The sequence below is a fragment of the Panthera uncia genome (assembly GCF_023721935.1).
Source record: "Panthera uncia isolate 11264 chromosome C1 unlocalized genomic scaffold, Puncia_PCG_1.0 HiC_scaffold_3, whole genome shotgun sequence".
In the NCBI taxonomy this organism is placed as follows: Eukaryota; Metazoa; Chordata; class Mammalia; order Carnivora; family Felidae; genus Panthera; species Panthera uncia.
The window spans coordinates 99,562,441-99,583,072 of record NW_026057584.1 but is presented as its reverse complement, the minus strand read 5'-3'; the positions used below and the strand labels follow the sequence as shown (position 1 = coordinate 99,583,072).

The 20,632-nt window shown below is 48.6% G+C and overlaps 1 protein-coding gene across 2 annotated transcripts in view; it reads left to right on the top strand.

The window, feature by feature from the left end:
- CCDC93 (coiled-coil domain containing 93) overlaps nucleotides 1–18,458 on the top strand; it is a 91,505-nt gene extending 73,047 nt beyond the window's left edge. For both annotated transcript variants that reach the window (XM_049615731.1, XM_049615730.1), the window contains exons 19-24: nucleotides 1,206–1,314; nucleotides 4,983–5,065; nucleotides 7,741–7,778; nucleotides 9,161–9,245; nucleotides 13,417–13,530; nucleotides 18,309–18,458. In XM_049615731.1, coding sequence (XP_049471688.1) covers nucleotides 1,206–1,314; nucleotides 4,983–5,065; nucleotides 7,741–7,778; nucleotides 9,161–9,245; nucleotides 13,417–13,530; nucleotides 18,309–18,362 — 483 coding nt within the window. In that variant the 3' untranslated portion in view covers nucleotides 18,363–18,458. The remainder of the gene's footprint in view (nucleotides 1–1,205; nucleotides 1,315–4,982; nucleotides 5,066–7,740; nucleotides 7,779–9,160; nucleotides 9,246–13,416; nucleotides 13,531–18,308) is intronic.
- The last annotated feature ends 2,174 nt before the right edge of the window (nucleotides 18,459–20,632 follow it).

The window sequence follows — 20,632 nt, the reverse complement described above, 5'->3', positions numbered from 1 at the left end:
AGCTGGAAGCTGATGGTTGTCCATGAGCTGTCTCCCAGAGGAGGCCTGTGGTGACCTTGGTGAGAGCAGTACAGTGGGAGTCTGGAGAAGCCAGCTGCCATGAGGATGACCACAGGGCATGGGGGCAGCAAGAGGCACTGAGAGGCTAGGGAAGGTGGGCTATTGTTGCAGAAGGAGGCTGAGGGCTGAAAGGTGATCAGAGCTTAGGGAAGGGCTTTTGAGGGATGAGGGACTGTAGCCTGTCTAAATGCTGGTGAGAAGGAGCCAGTAGAAAGGGAAAGGTTAAAGATGTATTAAAACAGTGAATAATTGTATCTTAAGATTCCTGGGGGGGAGAAGAGGGGAAGGGGGCGGGGACATAAGAGTCAGAGCCTGAGCACCCAGAGGGCAGGGTAGTCTTGGCCAATAGAAGCACATTTTTGCCTCTGACCAGAGCCTCAGAGACCCGACGTTGGGTGTGGTCTCCAGAGGGGCTGGTGAGCTTCTCTCCCAGAGGTTTGTATTCCCCCAGTTCTTCGAGACACACACGTGCTGTCGTGAGCAGGGCGGGCCAGAGAGAGATGGGGTGGCACAGGAGAAGGGCAGTGCCAAGAGCCTGTTAGTCCTGGACCATGAGTGGGAGTGGGGAGCAGTGTGGGAACCCAGCCACTTCCCACTGGTACTGCCTGCCAGGCCTCGGGAGCCTAAACCCTCCCTGAGCCGCACAGCACCGCTGTGCCTCCCCAGGTACAGTCAGTGGCCAGTTTGGCTAACGTACCCCAAATCCATGGTAGGGAGAAAATTCTAGAAAGGTATTGGAGGAGCTTATCAACAAGCTGAGGAATTTGGAATCCATATGGAGGCAGTTCCTCATCACCTGGGAGGCCTTCCTTTCCGTACCTGTTCCGCACCTGGTGGTGGTGGAATCCACTACTCTAGAGACTTTTGGGACCTGGAGGGATGGCTGAGGGCTCTCCACAAAAGCCTTAACTACTCAGGATTTTCCTTGCCGACCCATTAACATCGTGCCTTCTCTGGTTCTAGTTCATAGCTACACACACCTCCGTGTGTTGCAAAGTAGAGGAGAGTCCGTCAGAATCTGAGATGGGGGCCTCAGGCCACAGCAGATTTTCGGGTGTGTGGCTGTGCTCAGAAGGAGATGGGGGCAGAGAGCATGTAAGACCTTTTACCAAATAGTACTGTCTCCTCCTCCCTTTTGCCTTTAGGCTCGAAGAAATCGAGAAATAGCGATTTTGCATCGCAAGATTGATGAAGTTCCCAGCCGAGCCGAGCTAATACAGTATCAGAAGAGATTTATTGAACTCTACCGCCAGAGTAGGTGCAAACGATCCTGGTGGTGGGAGGGTCAGGAGGCGAGGGTCCTGTCCTGCGGGAGCATGGTGCAGTGTGCATCACAGTGCAGTCCGTGAAAGCCACCACCAGAAGGGGCTCCGTGTCGTCACCAGGCCCACTGGGCGCTCATTCCACAAAGCTCACTGCTGAGTGACCCTTAACCCCGGGAGCAGCACTGGGGGGCTCTGCTGCCCTCTCTGTGGACAGATTGAGCTAATTGAGCTCTTAGCATGATGTTTCAAACCCGCCCTCCTCCTGGTCAGCCATCTGGCTCCACTGAGCCCCCCATCCGCTTTCCAGCTTCACACGGGACAGTCAGCACCCCGCAATATAGCATCTCTGGATGAATCCTCACTCATTGTTCTTCTCTACAAACTTTCTTGCCTATGTGGTCCTTGATTTTGACAGCATTGTGTTCATCCAGTAATCTAAGACTGGGTGTCCCTCAGCCTGAACCACTGAGCACAGCTCGTCAGGTGGCCCTCAAATTGTCATTGCCTCTCTCCCACTGCGATAGCCATTCTGACTTGTGTCGTAGCTCAGCTGAACGACCACTAGCTGGTCTGTATACCCTTCCTTGAGTTCCTCACCCACCCGTCTGTCATGTCACTTCTTTCTCTGCTGACCAGTCTTCAGGAACTCCCCGGGCCAGCCTACTGAGGACAGCATCTCTCCATATTATCTCCAGATCCTTCTCAGTCTAAGTTGCTGCCTGGAGGCCCCCTTTTCCTTCTCTAGGTTCACATTCTGGCTTCCCCTGCCCACACACTACCCCTCAACACACCATGCACTTTGAGATACATCTTGGGCCTTGACTCCTCTTGTTACCTGTGCCTGGGACTCCTTCTCAGCTCTGTCAGACCCAACTCAGATCTAGTCTGTAAATGGGTCCTGGGCCATCACCCCTTCTTCTAGGTCCCCAGTCATGCATATGCCCTGGATACTTGCAGCTCAACAGATACAGAACCGAATTCAGCCTCCCTACCCCATTTCCCCTCCTGCTCACTGGGATCACTGTCTAGCCAGCCTATACCCCCAGCCCCTTAGTCTCTGACTCCGCTGCCCTTCTGGTTCTACTTCCAAGAAACGGTCAAGTCTGTTTCTTCTGAGCCACTGCCATAGCCACCTTCTCAGCACTGCCCAGAGTCTGCACTCTTGTGTGACAGGTCTTAACTCAAACGGAAGTTGGACCATTTTACACTCTCACTTTAAAGGCTCTAATATCCAACAGCTCCCCGTAACTTGTCAGATGATCTTCAGAATCCTAAATGCACTGGTCAGAGTCTTGCATCAGGTGGGCCAGCTGCCAGCCAGCTTCCCCTGCAGCCCCTCAGTGTCTCACCCCTCTCGCAAGGGTGTCTGTGTTTTGGCCTCTGAGCTGGTCCCCAAGTCCACAACGCCACTGTCCTGCAGCTCCCACTTGGCTGGCACCATTTCTTCTTCCAAAACCTACCTCAGACGTCACCTTGGGGTGCTGGCCTTTCAAACATCCGTGCTGGTCTCAGCCAAAGCAGTGTCTTTGCTTGAGTGAGGGTTACGCTTTTTTTCACGCCTGCCCCCATCCTGATGTTTTCTGTGGTCCTCAACCATGCTTCAGCTGGCCAGAGGCAGACAGCAACACTCATAGTTAAATCTTTCCCCTTTAATTTTCTATCTCTGCCTACTTTCCAGCTTTGAACAATAATAATATTCAATAATACCTTGCATCAGTGTATTTCAGAGTAAATTTGACACTTGTTAAAGCCCTTTTGATAGGACATTTTTACACCAAAAACATTTCCAAGCAGTTGCATCAAAATATCTGTATCATTTCCATCATTAGTATTTATCATTGTCAAATATCCGCAGCCTCCACCCAGTCTCTGATCTGAATAGAGGAAAGGTGACAGGCACATCCCTGAGCAGCAAAGCTAAAAGTTGATTGTTTGATTGATTGATTGATGGCAGCGATTTTCAACTTTGACTATCCATTCTAATCACCCGGCCCCGCCTCCAGAAAAATCTCACTTAATTGGCCAGGAGATTTTATTTATTTATTTATTTTTTTTTAACGTTTATTTATTTTTGAGACAGGGAGAGATAGAACATGAATGGGGGAGGGTCAGAGAGAGAGGGAGACACAGAATCGGAAACAGGCTCCAGGCTCTGAGCTGTCAGCACAGAGCCCGACACGGGGCTCGAACTCACAGACCGTGAGATCATGACCTGAGCCGAAGTCGGACGCTTAACCGACTGAGCCACCCAGGCGCCCCTGGTCAGGAGATTTTAAAAGCTCCCCAGGCTATTCTGTGTTTCAGCCAGGCTTAAAATCCCCTGTTCTAAAGCTCTTAGCAGGAATACTAGTTTATACTGAGTAGTTCATGTAATGATTTTTGTACAAATTAGACATTTCTGTGTTGGAAACATTTTTAACTACTGCCTCAAAATACTTGTATCAGATTATTAACTTCTGTTTCCAGTTATGTATGGCAATATCGCCAGCCCCCACCCATCTTTGGGCTGCACAGCTTGGGGGAGAGACAGCTATCACTGGGTAGTAAAGTTAAAAGTTGGCTGCGTGGCTTAAAGAATCTGGTTTCAGTGTTAGTGGCAGTTGCCCAAGGAAACCACAAGTGCCCACCAGCCTGCTCTGCCTCTCTCTCCCCTCCCCCAGTCATGCTGCTCCAGAGGGAACCTGTGTTTGGGGAGCAACTGGGAAACCAGACCCCGCTGTCATCTGGCCAGTTACCTGATCAGAATCTTAGACATCAGCATCTTTGGCTACGGCTAAATTGCAGGGCTCAGTTTAGGCCCAAAGGCTGATTGTGAATCCAGGTCTTGGGATTTTGTCTCCTGCTAGAGACAAAACTCAGAGCAATGAGGAAGGCATTTAGGCTCAGAGTCACATGGGGGGACCGCCCAAGCACCCAGCCACCGAACAGGAGGAGGAACTGGGGCAGGAACCGTCCCCACCCCCTCCACCCCACTAGCCTCCCCAGTGACCTCGTCCTCTAGTGAATACGGCCCACTCCTAGTCCTGGAATTTGGTGCTTGCCTCCTAAGTCATTCTATCAGGAAGAGTAAAGATGGAGAGGTGGGCAGAGATGCAGAGGAATTTTGTAGGAAAGGATGTTGGGAGCCTGGTAAATAAGACCTCCCCACCCCTTAGTCATGGGCCCACAAATGGGCAGAAAAGGCACTCTTACTGGCACGTACTGTGCCCTAGGTCAGGCACGTCGTTCACCCAGTAGGTATTCTGGAGGACCTGCTGTGGGCCCGCACCGAGCATGGGGCTACAGAAGTGAGTAGGCTGTGGCTCCTGCTCCTGAGGGTGTGGGAAGGGAGGAAGCCACACAAACAGGAAGAGCTGGCGTGCCCTCCCACACCATGCACACCAAGCGTCCTTGCCACCGTCCCCCCAGGACCCCTCGCCTGAGAAACTACCTACCCCACATGCTGACAGGTTCCTCTGGCCCCTCGTCCTGGCTGGGCCAGTCACAACGGCCAGCTACCATCCGCCTGCAGCGGCTCTGCACGGGCCCGACTCTGGGGCTTCCGCACAGATGCCCCGACAGGCCGCAGTCCTGGGGGTGCCCTTCTGGGAGGAGAGGGTGCTCATGGCTGTTCTGATCCGTTTTCTTACATGTGTGCTGATGTCTTTGCATCTACAGTTTCGGCTGTGCACAAAGAAACCAAGCAGTTCTTCACTTTATATAACACCCTGGATGATAAAAAGGTTTATTTGGAAAAAGAGGTAAGAATCTGTATAAAAAGAAAGTAACTTAATCAGATGAGCAAAGACCAGGGCTGTCGACCCCAGGAAGTTTGAAGGATGCAGTCAGTGTGAGCAGAAGGGGCACACACCGCATGCCCAGTGCTGGGTTACAAAGTTAGTAACAGACACCTTGCTGCTCCTGTGGCCTGTGCCAACCTGGGACGGCTCGAGCTGTTTTGTCGTGCCCTGTGAGAAACGGGGTTCACATGGAGGGGGCCTGGGTCAGTGAGACTTTCATTTGAGTTTTAAACGAAGGAAAGGGGGCGCCTGGGTGGCTCAGTCGGTTAAGCGTCGGACTTTGGCTCAGGTCATGATGTCACAGTTTGTGGGTTCGAGCCCTGCATCAGGCTCTGTGCTGACAACCCAGAGCCTGGAGGCTGCTTGGGATTCTGTGTCTCCCTTTCTCCCTTTGCCCCTCCTCCACGTATGCTCTGTGTCTCTCTCTCTTTCAAAAACAAACATTAAAAACAAATTTTTTTTTTTCAAAAAAAAAGAAGGCTAGATAAAAGAATCAGCTAAATAAAATGGGGATGTTGGACTTATTACAGTATACACGAGGAATCTAGCTTTTTAATCATCAGGGGCCAACAGGAGTGAAAAGGCTCACCATGGGCACAGACACCCCCTCCGCATTACTCTGACACTCAGGATTCAGGGCTCCCTCACAGTGGACAAGTGATTAGAGCAGGGTGTTCAGCTATGTTTAAAAAAAAAAAAAAAAAAGGAACAATGTGGTCTTCGCGGTGGCAGCACAGTGGAGCAGAAAGAACACATGCTTTCCAGTCAAACAGATTTGGGTTTTAGTTTGGCCTTATTTTCCTCACCCATAAAGAGGGCCATGCTGCCCACTTCATATGATCGTGTTGGAGACAAAACAGGAAATGACTGTGAAGTTCTTACATCTGGTGGGTCCCAGTGCATGTTAGTTCCCACCTACCGCCTCACCTCGAGGTCAACAGAATTTTTTTCCATTTCATTGTCACCTTGCAAGCTGCCCTGCCTCTTTAATAAGAGCCATACTGCAGCTGCGTCTTTTTCCTGTCCCCAGATGGAGGCATGTGTAATTAGTGCCACCTTCATTGGCTATTGTCAATCAAACCAGATCAATCTCTCTCTTCCTAGAGGACGCTTCTTGAGGGAGGGGCATTGAGTTCACTTTTTCTCTGTCCGGGGGTCATACATAGTGATGGGCACATAACAGGCATTTGAGAAATGCTTGACTGTACGAGTGGAGTGCATTTGATGGGTTTTACATCAGACCCGGGAGATAGTTCTGCCACATACCTTGGCCTTGGGGTCTTTCTACCTAGTGCGGGAAAGACTTGCCAATGAACTTAGGGGCAGGCCAGAGCCTTCTTAGAAAGCCCATCACCTTCCTCCAACAGCAGTGTTTAAAGTTGGTCCATTCTTTTTTTTTTTTTTCTTTTCATGTTTATTTTTGAGAGAGGGAGCATGAGTGGGGGAGGTGCAGAGAGAGAGGGAGACAGAGGATCTGAAGTAGGTTCCATGCTGACAGTAGCAAGCCTGATACGGGGCTTGAACTCACGAACCGTGAGATCATGACCTGAGCTGAAGTCAGACCCTCACCCAACTGAACCACCCAGGTGCCCCTGGTCCGTTCTTTTAAAAACTAGGAGTATGCAGCGGCTGGAAGCTTTTTAATTCCAAGCCATATTCACATAGAACTTTGCATTTGGTTAAATTGTGCCTTTTATTCCAAATCCATTAAGGCCTGTGCTATGTTAGCTTTCAAACATCCCTGGGGAGTCGCAGGGACAGGAATATCATTTCTGTGTTACTAACTGAAGTCCAAGTACAATAAATCACAAGTTGAGTTAATAACACAGCCAGAAAGAAGATCTAGGGTTCTAGACCCCGAGCTCAGAGCCTTGCCCTGGACTGCAGTATTGGGGCAGAGAGAGGGTTCTGTGCGTGTGGGCTAAGGTGTTCTCTACGGGAAGGGGGCCTTGAATGATGGATTCCCACAGAGATTCTCAGAGCTGCCCAGCACCTGGCCACATTGGGGAGCAGCAGGATGGGCGTGTCCTCGCTGTGCACCCTGACTGACCCTCCGCTAAGCTGGTAGCCCTGAAAATAAAGTACAGTGTTTGGCAAGAGAGCAAGGACTGTGGTGGTAGCTGCCCGAAGAGCCCTCATGTTAGCTTAGTGTCTTCTCAGCCGGGGTTTAGGCCCTTCTGTGGCCCGTCTTCCTGCATTCCCGGAGTCCTGGACTGTCGGAAGGTAGATGCTCTGGGAAAAACTGGGGGGCTTGAGACCGTGTTGCTCTTTTTCTCATGTCCTTTTTTTTTTTTTTTTTTTTTTTTTTAATTTTTTGAGAGAGAGACAAAATGTGAGTGGGGGAGGGGCAGAGAGAGAGGGAGACACAGACTCCGAAGCAGGCTCCAGGCTCCGAGCTGTCAGCACAGAACCCGACATGGGGCTCGAACCCACGAACTGGGAGATCATGACCTGAGCTGAAGTCAGACGCTTAACCGACTAAGCCACTCAGGCGCCCCTCTCATGTCCTTTTATTTCCGGAAACAAGGTGTGTTCCTCTCAGCAGCAGTGTCCAGAGACAAAACCGCGTGTGGTGGTGGGGGCGGTGCAGGGTCTTTCAACCTTTTGCTTACAGTCCCCCCCACTTTCTTCCTCAGATTAGCCTGCTGAACTCAATTCATGAGAACTTTTCCCAGTAAGTACCGGCCCCCCTCCTTCCCGTCACGACCTTGGTGCCCCTTGCACTTTGTACTCTGCTCACCTTCGATTTCACAGGGGTGGTGCTAGACATGTGGCTTTTACACTTTCCCCCTCCTGCCAAGTCCAGGCGTGTCTCAGTTCACGCGGTCTCTGTGTTCTTGCAGAACTACGGTGATGTTAGAGTGAGTTTGAAAGACACCAAGAAATATCTTGGTTTGAAAAAAGTTAACTTGCAAGTAACTTGACCACCTCACTACCGTAATCTCTTTGTATGTCACTTTTGTCTTGTTAAGATTAGATCGATACCGTTTGTTCTGGGGCACATAGAGATGCTTTAAGATTTAGATAATGAACTAATCTGATTTTTTAAAGAGATTTTTAAAACCTTATGATAGATTTTGTTTTTAAGTCAATGTGCATCTTCTAAACTACTTTATTCAGATAAGAATTTTTTTTCTCCAAAAACTGTGTGGCAAGGCCTCCCTGTACCCAAGTCCTACCAGCCCTTAAGCATGCCCAATGGTAGCCCCAGTGCTTGCTGTCTGTAAGCACCCTTCCTTTGCTTCCAGCACAAACCTCTCTTATCCCCTGGCAGGTGACCAGTGACTAAGATCTTAATGAATTACCAACTCTAGATTTTAAGCTTCATTTCTAATTAAAAACAAATCAGTTCGGTGGTAAGATTCAGCTTCAATTAGCGAGTTATAACCCTGTGGCATTTCTAAAAATGGCGCCTTCATCATCATTTCCTGATAATTGGGAGAGGCTGCAGTGTTGAAGCGTGTTTGTGATGAGCTCTGCTCTCTGTCAGCCCATCCTTTGGAAAAATTCTCAATCCTTGCGTCCGTGTGCTCTGACCCTTCTAGTGCCATTCCCAGTGCACAACAGGAAGTGAAGGACACCAGGAAAGCCACTGGTTTAGCTGCTGCTTTTAGAAACAGGACCAGGTTTCCCAACCCCAGTTTTAGGAAGATCTCAGAATATGTCTGCCAGTCTGGAGCAGTGCCTGCAAATCCCCAGATTTCTAAATTCAAAATGGAGTCCATGTCCTAGGCAGTGCATGTCATTGTCAAAGTAAAAAATGTTTTTGTTGGAAAAAAAAAAAAAAAAGTTTTTGTTGATTTTAATGATATATTGTTTTACTTTAAGGAAATATATTATCACTTAAGAAAATTGTAGAGAAAGTGACAAAAAAGATTAATATTCAGTTAAGAGATGAAGCTAATTTTTGTGCCTTCCTCGGAGTTTAGAATCTTTAACTGCTGGGGACCTGGGTGCCTCTTGGGGCATCATCTGGGTATGGGGAGGACTCCCTGACACCGCCCCCTTCCTCAGCATCCTGTGTGCGAGTCGTAACTCCGCTGATTTTTCTTTCAGAGCCATGGCCTCCCCTGCTACCCGGGAGCAGTTTTTACGTCAGATGGAACAGATCGTAGAAGGAATTAAGCAAAGTAGAATGAAGGTCAGATGGCTTTTTTCTTATAATACAACCTGGATTTCATACTGGTTTTAGAGAAGGCCCTGGGAAGAGCAGGCCTCTTCTGGTTGACCTGGGGATGTGCTCCCGATCCTGAAGACACATCTTCAGTGTCTACAGAGTGGGTTCCCACCATACCTCTGACCCTGCAGTGGGCAGGGCCAGCTCCAAAGGCAGCTGGTGTTCCAAGGCAGCTCCTAACAGCGGCTCCTGTGGACTGAATACCCACTGTGAGCTAAGCATGGTGCTATTCCTCCTAAAAGCCTTCTTAAGCAAGTAGTGTTACCCCCATTTTATAGATGAGGAAACCCACTTTTACCAGTAGGCTTCCTCTCTTACCCAGAATCTCTTCTTCACTGGATCTTTGGCCTGAAATTCTACCATTAGAGATTCATTTCTTAGGATCTTGAGAGCATTTTAGTTTTCAGAAGTCCTCTATAAAAAATGCCTATAATTGTCAAACTGAATTCTAAAGTGAGAGGATATTATGCCTCAGAAATCAGAAGAGAGAAGAGGAATTGATAGGTGTTGTGGGAGTTCTAGAGATAGTTACAGAGAATCATTCAGCCTGGGGCCAGTATGGGGTTTTCATCGCTTTGTGGCTGTGCACTTGGGCCATTTTGATAGTGGTAAGGAAGATTTGATGACTGTCTGGAAACCAGATGTAGTTCCAGTTTTCTACTGTGATAACCAGATGAATCCTAACTAATAGTTCCAAATCTCTTACTTTTGGTCCACTTAAAAAATGGATCACACCAGAGTGGTCCTCAGGCATGGCAGTAAAACCTTCTGGGGACTTAGGTCATCTCCTCTCATGAGCTAGGGGCAAAGTGGTCCAGTGAGCCATGCCAGAATGTAAACACATGAAGGAAAGGATACCGGTAGGACTTGTCATCATAAGAACTCACAAAAAAGACATTCAAGCTGCCTGTAATCTCATCTCATAAGAGATGAACTAAGGGCAAAATATCTTTATATCCCTTTCCCTAGAGAAAGGATTAATCTCCCCATTAATGACTTCAATAAAATGATGTCAGTGGAGCAAAAAATAAAATTATCACTTAGTGGCAAGACTATTCAGCCACAAAAACGAAAGCAGTCATGAGAATGTACACATACCCAATGCAAGACAGTCCCTTGATGACCTAGGGTGTAACGTAGAAGGAGGACAAAGAATCTAGCTAAGTGCAAGCCTTTCACAACCCAGATCCCAGCGTGGTGGACCTTTCCACCCTTGCCATGCTCCTCCTTGGGGAGCTGCTCTTGTCCGTAGGAAAGAACACTAGGAATTTATTGGGTTTTTTTCCTTTGGCTTCCCCTTCCTGTTTACCAGGAGATAAGTTGTAAAGACAGGACCATGGGCAGAGAGGGCTCTCTTTTTCATGTCTGCATCCCCAGTGGCGAATACAGCACCTGACCGTGGTGGGCTTTTAAGAACTGTTTGCTGAGTGAATGATTTCATTCAGTTGACTCTAAAGGCAGTTCTTAGAGAGGGTTTGGTGCAAGTTTGAATATTGACTGGCACTTCAAATGCAAGAAGTCTGTCTTTGCAGAACAACATTCATTCAGATGCATTTCTTTTGATGTGTTTGAAAAACCATCGCTCTCCCTATCCATGGTGGTACCTGCTCAGAGTGTATGTGGCAGGGGAGTCAGTGTCCTCCCAGAGCACGGACATCCCCAGGCACAGAACGGGCAGGTGCAGAATATACACAGAGTAGACCATAGACCAGCAGTGCCTACAAATGATAGAGAAAGTGTTTATGGTGCATCGAAGGGTTCCTGAGTAAAGAGATAGTCACATACTGGCAGGCATTTTGACCTGATCCTGAGGAGAAGTCTCTGGATTTCTGGAATACTGAGAGCAAGTGCCCAGCGTAAGAAGGGGTTCCTGACCTAGAGTGTGAAGGGGGATAAGCAAGGCATGAGAACCATGTGCTTGGGCTAGGGGTGCTAGGACAGTGTGAAAATAAAACTTAGCCCTAAGCCAGCTCCTGATTCTGAGAGCAAAGAGGACCCTTATACTTCTTACCACCAGCAGTCTAGGGCATCCAGTGTAAAGACAAAACAGAGTCTTTGCTGAATGGCTATTGTAAACCAAGTGACATGCCATTCATACAATATTTAGTCCCACATATACCTATATACACAGGTAACAAAACCTGTGATCTAGGTGATATTACCCTTATTTTGCAACTAGGGGACCTATCTTTCAAAAAGGTTAAATAACCTGCCCAGGGAAACACAACAAGTGACAGGGGTAGGATTGCTCATTCCATTTCAGGGTTGCTACACCACCTCCCATGTGGGGTCCTGGATACACTGAAATTAAATTGATTATAGGGCCATGGTTTTTTTTTAATGTTTTTATTTATTTTTGAGACAAAGAGAGAGCATGAGCAAGGGAGGGGCAGAGAGAGAGGGAGATGCAGAATCTGAAGCAGGCTCCAGGCTCTGAGCTGTCAGTACAGAGCCCGATGCGGGGCTTGAACTCACAGGCTGTGAGATCATGACTTGAGCTGAAATTAAACACTCAACCAACTGAGCCACCCAGGCACCTCTATAGGACCATGTTTATATCACTGGGACGTGGTCAGTCATGGCCAGACTTTCTGCTGGAGGACAGAGCAGGCAGGAAAGGCCTGGGGTCGATCTGCCTGCTGTGCTAGTTAGGAGGTAGGGACCCAGTGGAAAAAGTGTCTGGCAGCTGTGAGAACTGGGGTCCAGCAAGTAAGAGCAGTGGGAATTGTGGTAGGAACCATTTTCATTTGGGTGGTATCAGGAAGCCTGCCAGAAGGGAGCACAGGACACACTGGGGAAGGCGGGTTACCAGACTCCAGACCTGGGCGCAGGTATGCGACAGGTGCCCACGTGCAGACCTATAGAAAGAGGAGAGCAGGGTCTCAGGATTAGGTCACCAGGAGACTTAGGAGCTGTATACATGGTCAGGAGCAGACCGGGCAGATGAATGCCCCTGTGGGGTGGGCCTTCCCCCGAGCAAGGTTGGAAAGGGCTGGGGGGGTGCACCGGGTCACACTTCACCCACGTGATCAGCCCATAGCATGGCACGGGGCTGAGTGCGGAATATGGTGCAGCCAGTTCGACGTTACCCTGTGTCAACTGTGTAATCCCTCCCAACGTGTCACTCAGAAGCGCTGTTCGGGCATCAGAAGACCAGTGAATTCATCCAGCGCGCTCTTGACCACCTGCCACCAGCCAGGCACCAGCTCACCACCATAACTTTCTGCCCAAATGTCACTTCCTCAGAGAGCACTCCATGACCATCCAGTCTGAGGATGCCACGCATGCTCCTCTCTGTCTCCCAACCCTGTCCTTCTCTTCACAGTACTGATCACGGGTGTGAATTTGCACGCAGAGCTCTGTGTAAGGTGCTTGGTTAGTGTCAGTCCCTCTAGCATGCACCCTCCGTGGGAGCAGTGACATTGCCTCGTCACCACAGCATTTAGTGCCCAGGGTGTCCACACAGTATTTGTTGAATGACAAAGCTGTTAGGTACCTTAGGAAAGTCTCTCTAACCCAAATCCAGCCTTTATTTATGAGGTCACCATCCTGGAAACAACCTTAATTGTGTGTGACTAGAAAGATGGGTGAAGTTAGCAAGGTGATCAGGAATATTGTATAGTTTTAATTGTAGGAATTGTACAATAGTGTGAGAAATACTTGTGCTAAATGAAAAGGGAACTCAGTTATTTAAATAGGAGTTTCTCAGGCTCAACACAATCAATATTTTGGACCAGGAATGACTACTCCTTGTTGTGTACGTTGTAGAATGTTTAGCAGCATCGCTGGCTCCTAGCGGCACCCCCTCCTCACAGGTGTCTGTCCCCAGACATCGCCTCATGCCCTTTGGGGGGCAAAATAGCCCATGGTTGAGAACCACCAACCTGTTTGTTGTGAAACTGTAATCACACATACATACACACACAGGAACAGTTAGTGCCCAATGATAGGAAAATTGCTGATTGCAGTAGACAAGCCTCTATGTAATGTCATGCAAATAATAAATCCCAGAAGTAATGTATAGAAGGTAAATGAAGTCCACAGAAATGTTGGTAATACTCACCTTTTGGATGCTGCCAGCAGCCCTTGGTCACAATAGACCTTTTCATCACCGTTTTCTGAAATGTTTCAACAGATGGAAAAGAAGAAGCAAGAGAACAAAATGAGAAGAGACCAGTTGAATGACCAGTACTTGGAACTGTTAGAAAAACAAAGGCTGTACTTCAAGACTGTGAAAGAGTTCAAGGAGGTAAGAGGAGGGTTGGGGAGGGCATGTAAGGCTATGGGGGGGGAGGGGGGAGGGGGAAGGGGGCACTGGGAATGGATTCTCTGGTTTTCCACTGGTCTGTAATAGCAGCTTGGCGGTGTGATCCCAACAGTAACGCACGACATCTAAGTGGTTCAGGACTGTGTAGTTCGGGGGCCCATCTTGAGTCTCGAATTGAATGTTTCAGAGTCAATGATGTCTTTATTTTCATTCCTCTGACATTTAATGAGCATATCAAACTCACAAGGAAAAGCACTATCGGCCTGCATCCAGAGTCACTTGGAAACAGCAGTTGTTCTAAATTCAGGTCTGGAATAAGATGGGGAGAGACCTTGAGAAGCCTGTGGAAAGAATGAATTTTGAGCGTGGCGGGTTTGGATTCAAGCTCTACCTTTACCACTTACCAACTGTGCACTTGGCCAGTGACTTAATCCCTCCAAACCCATTTCCTCGTTGCTGGGTTCTGTTGGGTCAGGCGAGGGATGAAAGCATCTAGCACTCTGTCTGGCTCCTGTCACACCCAACACTCAACTGAATTTTGTTGGTCTCTGTCATTTCTGCCTGCATTTGGGCAGGGTTTCTCTTCATGGGTCCAGACAGAAAAGTGTTTTCCCTTTGCTTAAGAGATTTTCCAGAAAAGAGACTTCATTTTGTCACTTTCTAGGGTATCAGCCACTTCATTTTCAGGAATTCCTCCCCCCTTTCTAGCCCAAATCCATGTGGTTTCAGTGAGTTTGGAAATGGCTGAATATAGAGAAGCCAGAGGTGTAGTTGTATCCTGGTGTTTGGTCTACAGAATAAAAAATATAATCTATTCATACCAATAATTTTGTTCTATATATTTTTAGACTTTTCTCTCTTCCTTCCTTTCTATCCTTTTTCCTTTTCTACTTCTCTTTCCTTTTTTTTTTTAATGTTCATTTATTTATTTTAAGAGAGAGAGAGAGAGTACATGTGAGTAAGCAGGGGAGGAGCAGAGAGAGAGAGAGGGAGAGAGAGAATCCCAATGCAGGACTCCATCCCAGAACCATGAGATCGTGACCTGAGCCTAAATCAAGAGTTGGACGCTTAATTGACTGAGCCACCCAGGCAACCCTCCTTCCTTTTTTTTTTTTTTTTTTTTTTTTAATTTAACTTTTGGGAGCCACAACCCATAGACATTTTGAAATCTTTATACTTTCCATAAATGTTCTTCCAGCTCCTACCAGGCCCCTGGGGGTATATCAAGACCCAGTCCCTATGTCAAGGAGCTTATTTTGTGGTTGGGGGGACAGATAACAAGCTAGGAAACAGAAACCCTAGTAAACAAGTATTAACATATAAGAAGTAATTTCACTTTTTGCCAGGGGGTTGGCGGTACTAATGGAGATGGTGTGGTTAGGGAAGATCTCTCTCAGATGAAGACTTGGCCATGGGCAGAGCAGGAGTGAGACCTAAGGCCAGGCAGCATGGGAGAGTGACCGGGTGGTGAGGTGCTCTTGGTAGGAGCCCCTTGTGGTTAGCAGGGGTTGGAAGGGCTAGTGAGCTAGCGGGCAAGGATCAAATAGGACCTAGAAGAGCTCTTTTTTGCCCTTGAATGCAAATAACTCACAAAGAGAAAAGGCCCAGTGGAGAGGAATTACATTTCAAATACTGTTTGGACATGTCAGCACTGCCCTTTTGACAGCAGAAACAAAAAGCAGGTAAGTTGGGGAGGATGTGTATAAGCTGTCAAAATCAAAGCAAATAAAAGCGAAATGGAAAAGCTCAGGGCTAAAGGCTTAAGGTGACCTCCAAAGGAAACAGTTCCTTCAGATACATTAAGCATCAAGATTTCTGTCCCGGCCTCCTCAGGCACAGACAGTCACATGTCAGAGGGCAAGGGAGGGTCTCTCCAAGCCAGCTGAGACTCCTAGACCATGCCCTTGCCCATGCCTATTTTCTTCGGTCCAAAGCAATTTGGAGAGATAAAGGGGAAGGAGAATATAATATGTCCTTCAGACAGCTACATATATTTCATTTAAAGGACTTACCTTTTGGGGAAAAAAACGCATACTTTCTTGTTTTACGACATTAAAACTGATAGTATGTACTCCTTTTTTTTTTTTTTTTTTAATGTTTTACTTGGCAAAACTTTAAAATTAGTCATCGCATGTCAGTGTCCCCACATCTCGAACCTTTTCCATAAGCTCCTCTGAGGTAACCTGGCCCCTCTTGGGGCCCCCACAGGTTGAGGGGGAAGCGACAGTGGAGGCCAACTTCCCTCCAGTTCCCACCCCATCCCTTCAGCCAGGCTGATTCTGCTATGTTACGTATTGCGGTACCGGTCAGATCTCATTGGCAATAGATGCACAGTTTGGGAAGGCAGACTTTCATCCCAGGGCAGAGTCTGGGATGACAAACCCTCTCTGTTCTGTCCTCTTTCTTTGTCTCTCCCCAACCTGCCTGCTCATCTACTCCTGGGTTCTAGATTCCCACCGTATCCTGGTCTCTGGCACTCATCACTTCGTGCAGAGCACAGTTATCATCGTCCAGAGCATGGCCCTTGGCCACATTACTACTTCTGCTTCATTGGATTTGGTTTCCTCCACATTCATCGAGCTCAGTGGTGCCCCTCGTCCTGACTCCCAGCCTCCTCTGGTATCGAGACCCCTGACCGTGTCCAAACTCCCACGGGCTTGCTCGCCCCAGCAGGGTTTGTTAACAGCAAGGCTGCCAGGAAACAGCACATACTCTGAAATCAGTTTAATGGCCAAATTGCATTAATTAACTACGTCCCTGAAGCACAGCCTCTCCTAAGGTCACCGACCCAAGATTTCAATTCTAGCCCAGCGCTGAGGAATGCAAACCATACATTTTCGCGAAGCTGGCTTTGAGTGCATAATTTCGAGGGGGCTAAAGTGCCATGTCTAGCACATAGTGGGCCCCATACGGTCTTCAGTAGGAAAGAAACAGAATCAAGGGAGGTATTTTCCCTTTTCTTCTAGAAAGAAATGCCTAAGGGACCCTTTCTGTATTTGCTTTGAACAGACAGATGGTGTCATTCTGTGGTTTCCCAAAAGGCCTCCAGTAGCTTGCATGAAACTTAATCAGGGCTCACACATACCAGGTACAGCCAGAGAGTTCAGGCACCGTCTGAGCGTTGTGTGGTCCCCAGAATTATCCCTGCTGGGGACCCTGCCACAGGAGCACTTGGATGCTTCTGAATTGTTTTTGCCTCATTTGAAAGTTGAAGTGGGTGACAACTGAATGTATTTAGTCATTGTTTTGTTGTTTTATCTTTTTGTTATGGAAATTTTCAAAAAATATACAGAAGTAAAGAGAGTAGTTTAATAATAAATAGTATGACTACCTGCCTGTTCTTGTTCCATCCCTCCCCGTACCCCCCCCACACACACACACACACACACTCTGTCTTTGGCTGGAGGTTTCCTCCCCAAGCAAGTCTCAGTAACCCATTTTAAAAAGGAAAACTTCATTCTCTAGTCCAACAAATGTTACTCAACTTCTTTCTCTTCCCACCCCCCGGGAAAAAGTAACTGCCTCCCCCTCCAGAAACATGTGCTCAAAAAGTGTTAGAGTACTCTGCTTCTGACAGAATAATTCAGCCTTACCCCAGGCCCAGAGCCCAGCTATTCCCCAGCTCTGAGGAGAAAAATAAGTACCTACAGGGGAACTGGCACTTAGTAAAAAAATGGGCCACTGCAGACATGAGCCACAACACTGCCAAAAAGAACAAAGGGCCTCTGGAGAGCTGACAGCACATAGCCAGGCCCAGAAAGATGGAAACATTGACTCTTGGGTTCTTGGATGCAGGGGGTTGAAGGGTGAAAGAATTTCTTCCCCACAGGAGAATCCCCAGGAAGCATGGCTACTGGAGGCCTGGCCTCACTCTCAGGCCTCAGGCCTCAGCCCTCCAGCTTGTGTGTCCAGGCCCTTCCCACTACCATGTGCACCTCTCAGTTTAAACAGGGCTCCTGGTGACATGGCCAGAGGAAGGAGGGGACACTGTTTGCCAGCAGATGGAGGTATCAAGGATATCCTGAGCTGTCAAGTCCAGAGGGAACAAGAGGGAAGGAGGATGCCTAGTGAGAAGCTTTGGAACGTGTTTAAGGAAGGGGGGATACAAAGCGATGCAGAGGTGACCTTGCGCCACTGGACATCAGATTCCACACACACAGGATGGCACCGGTGACCTCCCTCGGTCATCTCCCTCAGGACGTGCAGTAATGGATTTCAGACAGCTCAGTGTTAAAAGGGGAGGTGTCCCTCGATGCATTTCTCTCACCCTGTGTTCTGTGAGTTTCTTTCTTAAAGCCAAGGATATTCTTGACCTTCACTGTTGTCAGAGTAAGAACTTTGCTGTGTGTTCTGCTTGCTGTGTGAGCTGGGTCACTCCTTCGGCGGCTGGCTCCAAGGACCTTGCCCCTTTCTTATCGTAGTGGTCCAAGATTAGAACATAAAAGTGTCTGCTTTCTGCTGCTGTCCCCTTGAGCATTTCAGTGACTTCACGAAGTCTTGCGATGACTGTGCCTAATCCTCATCCAGTTCTCAGTCTGACAGCCCAGAAGCCAATTGTCATTATAGTTGTTTTGGCACTGAATCAGGTGCACGTCTCCAGGAAGTTCCGTCGTGCTGGTGGCAGCGTGCAAGGGGGCCGGTTTAGTCAGTCAGTAGCTGTCTCTCCTGGGACTGGGGGAAAGGTAGTAAGACCATCAGGTTCACGTGGGAGCTCATGTGGTCACCACCTCTCTGCATGCCGTCTCTCTGTTCCTTTCCAGGAGGGCCGCAAGAATGAGGTGCTGCTGTCCAAGGTGAAAGCCAAGGCCTCCTGAAAACTCCCAGACGTCATCGTATGTCATTGTTTTTTGTTTTTTGGTTTTTTTTTAATGCCATATATCGACTACAGGCTGGTGAAGTGGTTCCAAACACTACAGTAGAGAGATGCACCTCAACACTCTGGGTACTTCCTTCCTCCCATTTGCTTCCGTTTCATCTCTCTGATGCCGATGGAATCAGACAGTGTGCACCTGACGGCTTGGATAATGCCCGTCGTCCTATGAAGAAATGTGGGCCGTATTTGTTCTGTGTCGGTTCAACTTTTGTTTCTCCAGTAACATTGCACATATGAAGGTACCTGTATCTGTATGGACTCTCTGAATAAAAAGGAATTCGTTTGTTCAGCAAATGTTAATTGAGCAAGCAGTGAGAAGTAAACCCTGAGGGAAACAGACGTGTAAAACACAGGCCCTGCAGCTCGGGCGCCAGCAAGGAGCCTGGGGAGCAAACGTAGCCCGCTGGACCCCAGAGCTTGGTCGGCTGAGATTTTTTTTTTTTTTTAGTAGACAAAGGCTTTTAGCTGAACGACCAGCCCATGTGAGTGGTGGTCTTGTAGGCCCTTCACTTACCTGTGTGCCTTTTGTTCCTGCCCCCCCCCCCCAGATGCCAGCCAGCGGTCGTAATGGTGTAGCAACAAGAACGAGAGCTCAGTGGCCGCCGCTGCGTCTGTTCTTACACAGTACCCAAGTTTACTTCACCAAAAATTGCAAACAGGGGCCTCACACTGAGGACACCTAAATAAGCATGACACCTTCAGACACTGTTTCTCTCTTGAGTCACGGCCAGATGTGGCTGGTCTTGTGCACCCCCCTCATTAAGAGCACATTCCGTGTGCACCACATCTGGGCAGATCATGGGCGGATCACAGAGGTGAGACACAGACACACCATTCACTGAGGTCCAGGGCAGCATGTGATAGATCCCAGAGCGACTGGCCATGAAGAGAAACCAGAGGGCGCTGGACGAGGCAGAGCAGTGAGGTGTGCAGAGATCCGGGAGGCCTCGTGGAGGAGGCAGGACGTGGGCTAGGTCTGAACGGAGAGTTGCATGTTAATAGGCAGAGACAGGTGGGAAGGTCAATTTGGATAAAGTACAACTATAGTTAAAAACACGAGAGGGCGCAGGGGGAGTACAAGTGTGTTTCTTGGGAAAGGAGTGGATAGGCCCGTCTCTGCAGGAAAGGCAGGCTGGGATCAGCTTTTGGGGGCCCTTGAAGGAAGGCAGAGTGGTGGACTTGATCCTCTGAAAACGAGCAGTCCAAACCAGACACGGAGCTCCGGCTGCCCTGGCTGCCCGGGCTCTGGCAGCTCAGTCGTGTTCAGTTAACCCCCGTGTGAGGTTTGCTTCATTCCACATAAACCTTGCACCCGTACTCATCAGCAGGTTTGGACCATGAAACAAAAAAGCTTACACGTGTCAGGCAGGTAGGGCATTCGGGGCAGCCTCAGGAGCACCATGTTTTAGTTCCCTAATGTATGCATTCAGCAGATGTGATGTGGACAGCCTGAACGCTCTCGCGCTGGGTGAACAACACCCGTTGGTGTCTGCGCCAGGGCAGCGAGGCCTGTGTGATGAGGCTGGAGCAACACTGTGTGATCTGACGCTGCCCTGTGCCGAGTGTGCTCTTCCCAGGCCGTGTCTGTCTCCCTCCGGCTGCTCCCTCGGCCGCGGTCATCTGCAGATTGATTTTTGCAAGGGCCCCGTGAAGCTGAAGCAAGCGACACAGCCAGAAAGCAGGTGGCTCTCTGAGGACGGGAGGGAGACGGCAGTTTGACTGCACATTGTTTTAGGTTCAGGGAAACATGCGTGTTTTCTTGTCGAGAAGCACGTAGACCCATCCCTGACAACACATGAGCGGTTATGAGATGATGTGTGCAAAGGTGATGGGAGGAGGAGTGGGTGGTATTCTGGGGTTCGGTCGCCCGCCTCTCTGCTGTCGGGGAACGTATGGCATGACTAATCCAAAGCAACTAATAATGCTTTTTAAAAGCGAGGGCGTGTATTGGACTATGTTTCCAAAAAGTTTCATTTGATTGGGTTTTGGTATGGAGGTATCAGAAGATCTCTTTTCCCCTTTTAATTCTACAAGACCTAATACAGGTTAGTTCCTATTCCTTGGACGCTTCTGGAGTTAGACCACAGGAGCCAGTCTCGAGAACTCCATATTTGCCACAGATGACCCACAAAGTGCAAATTGTCTTTGTGAGTAATTAGGACACTTAAGCATGCCTTACAGCCAGGCCTTACAGGTTCAAGTGATGCCTGA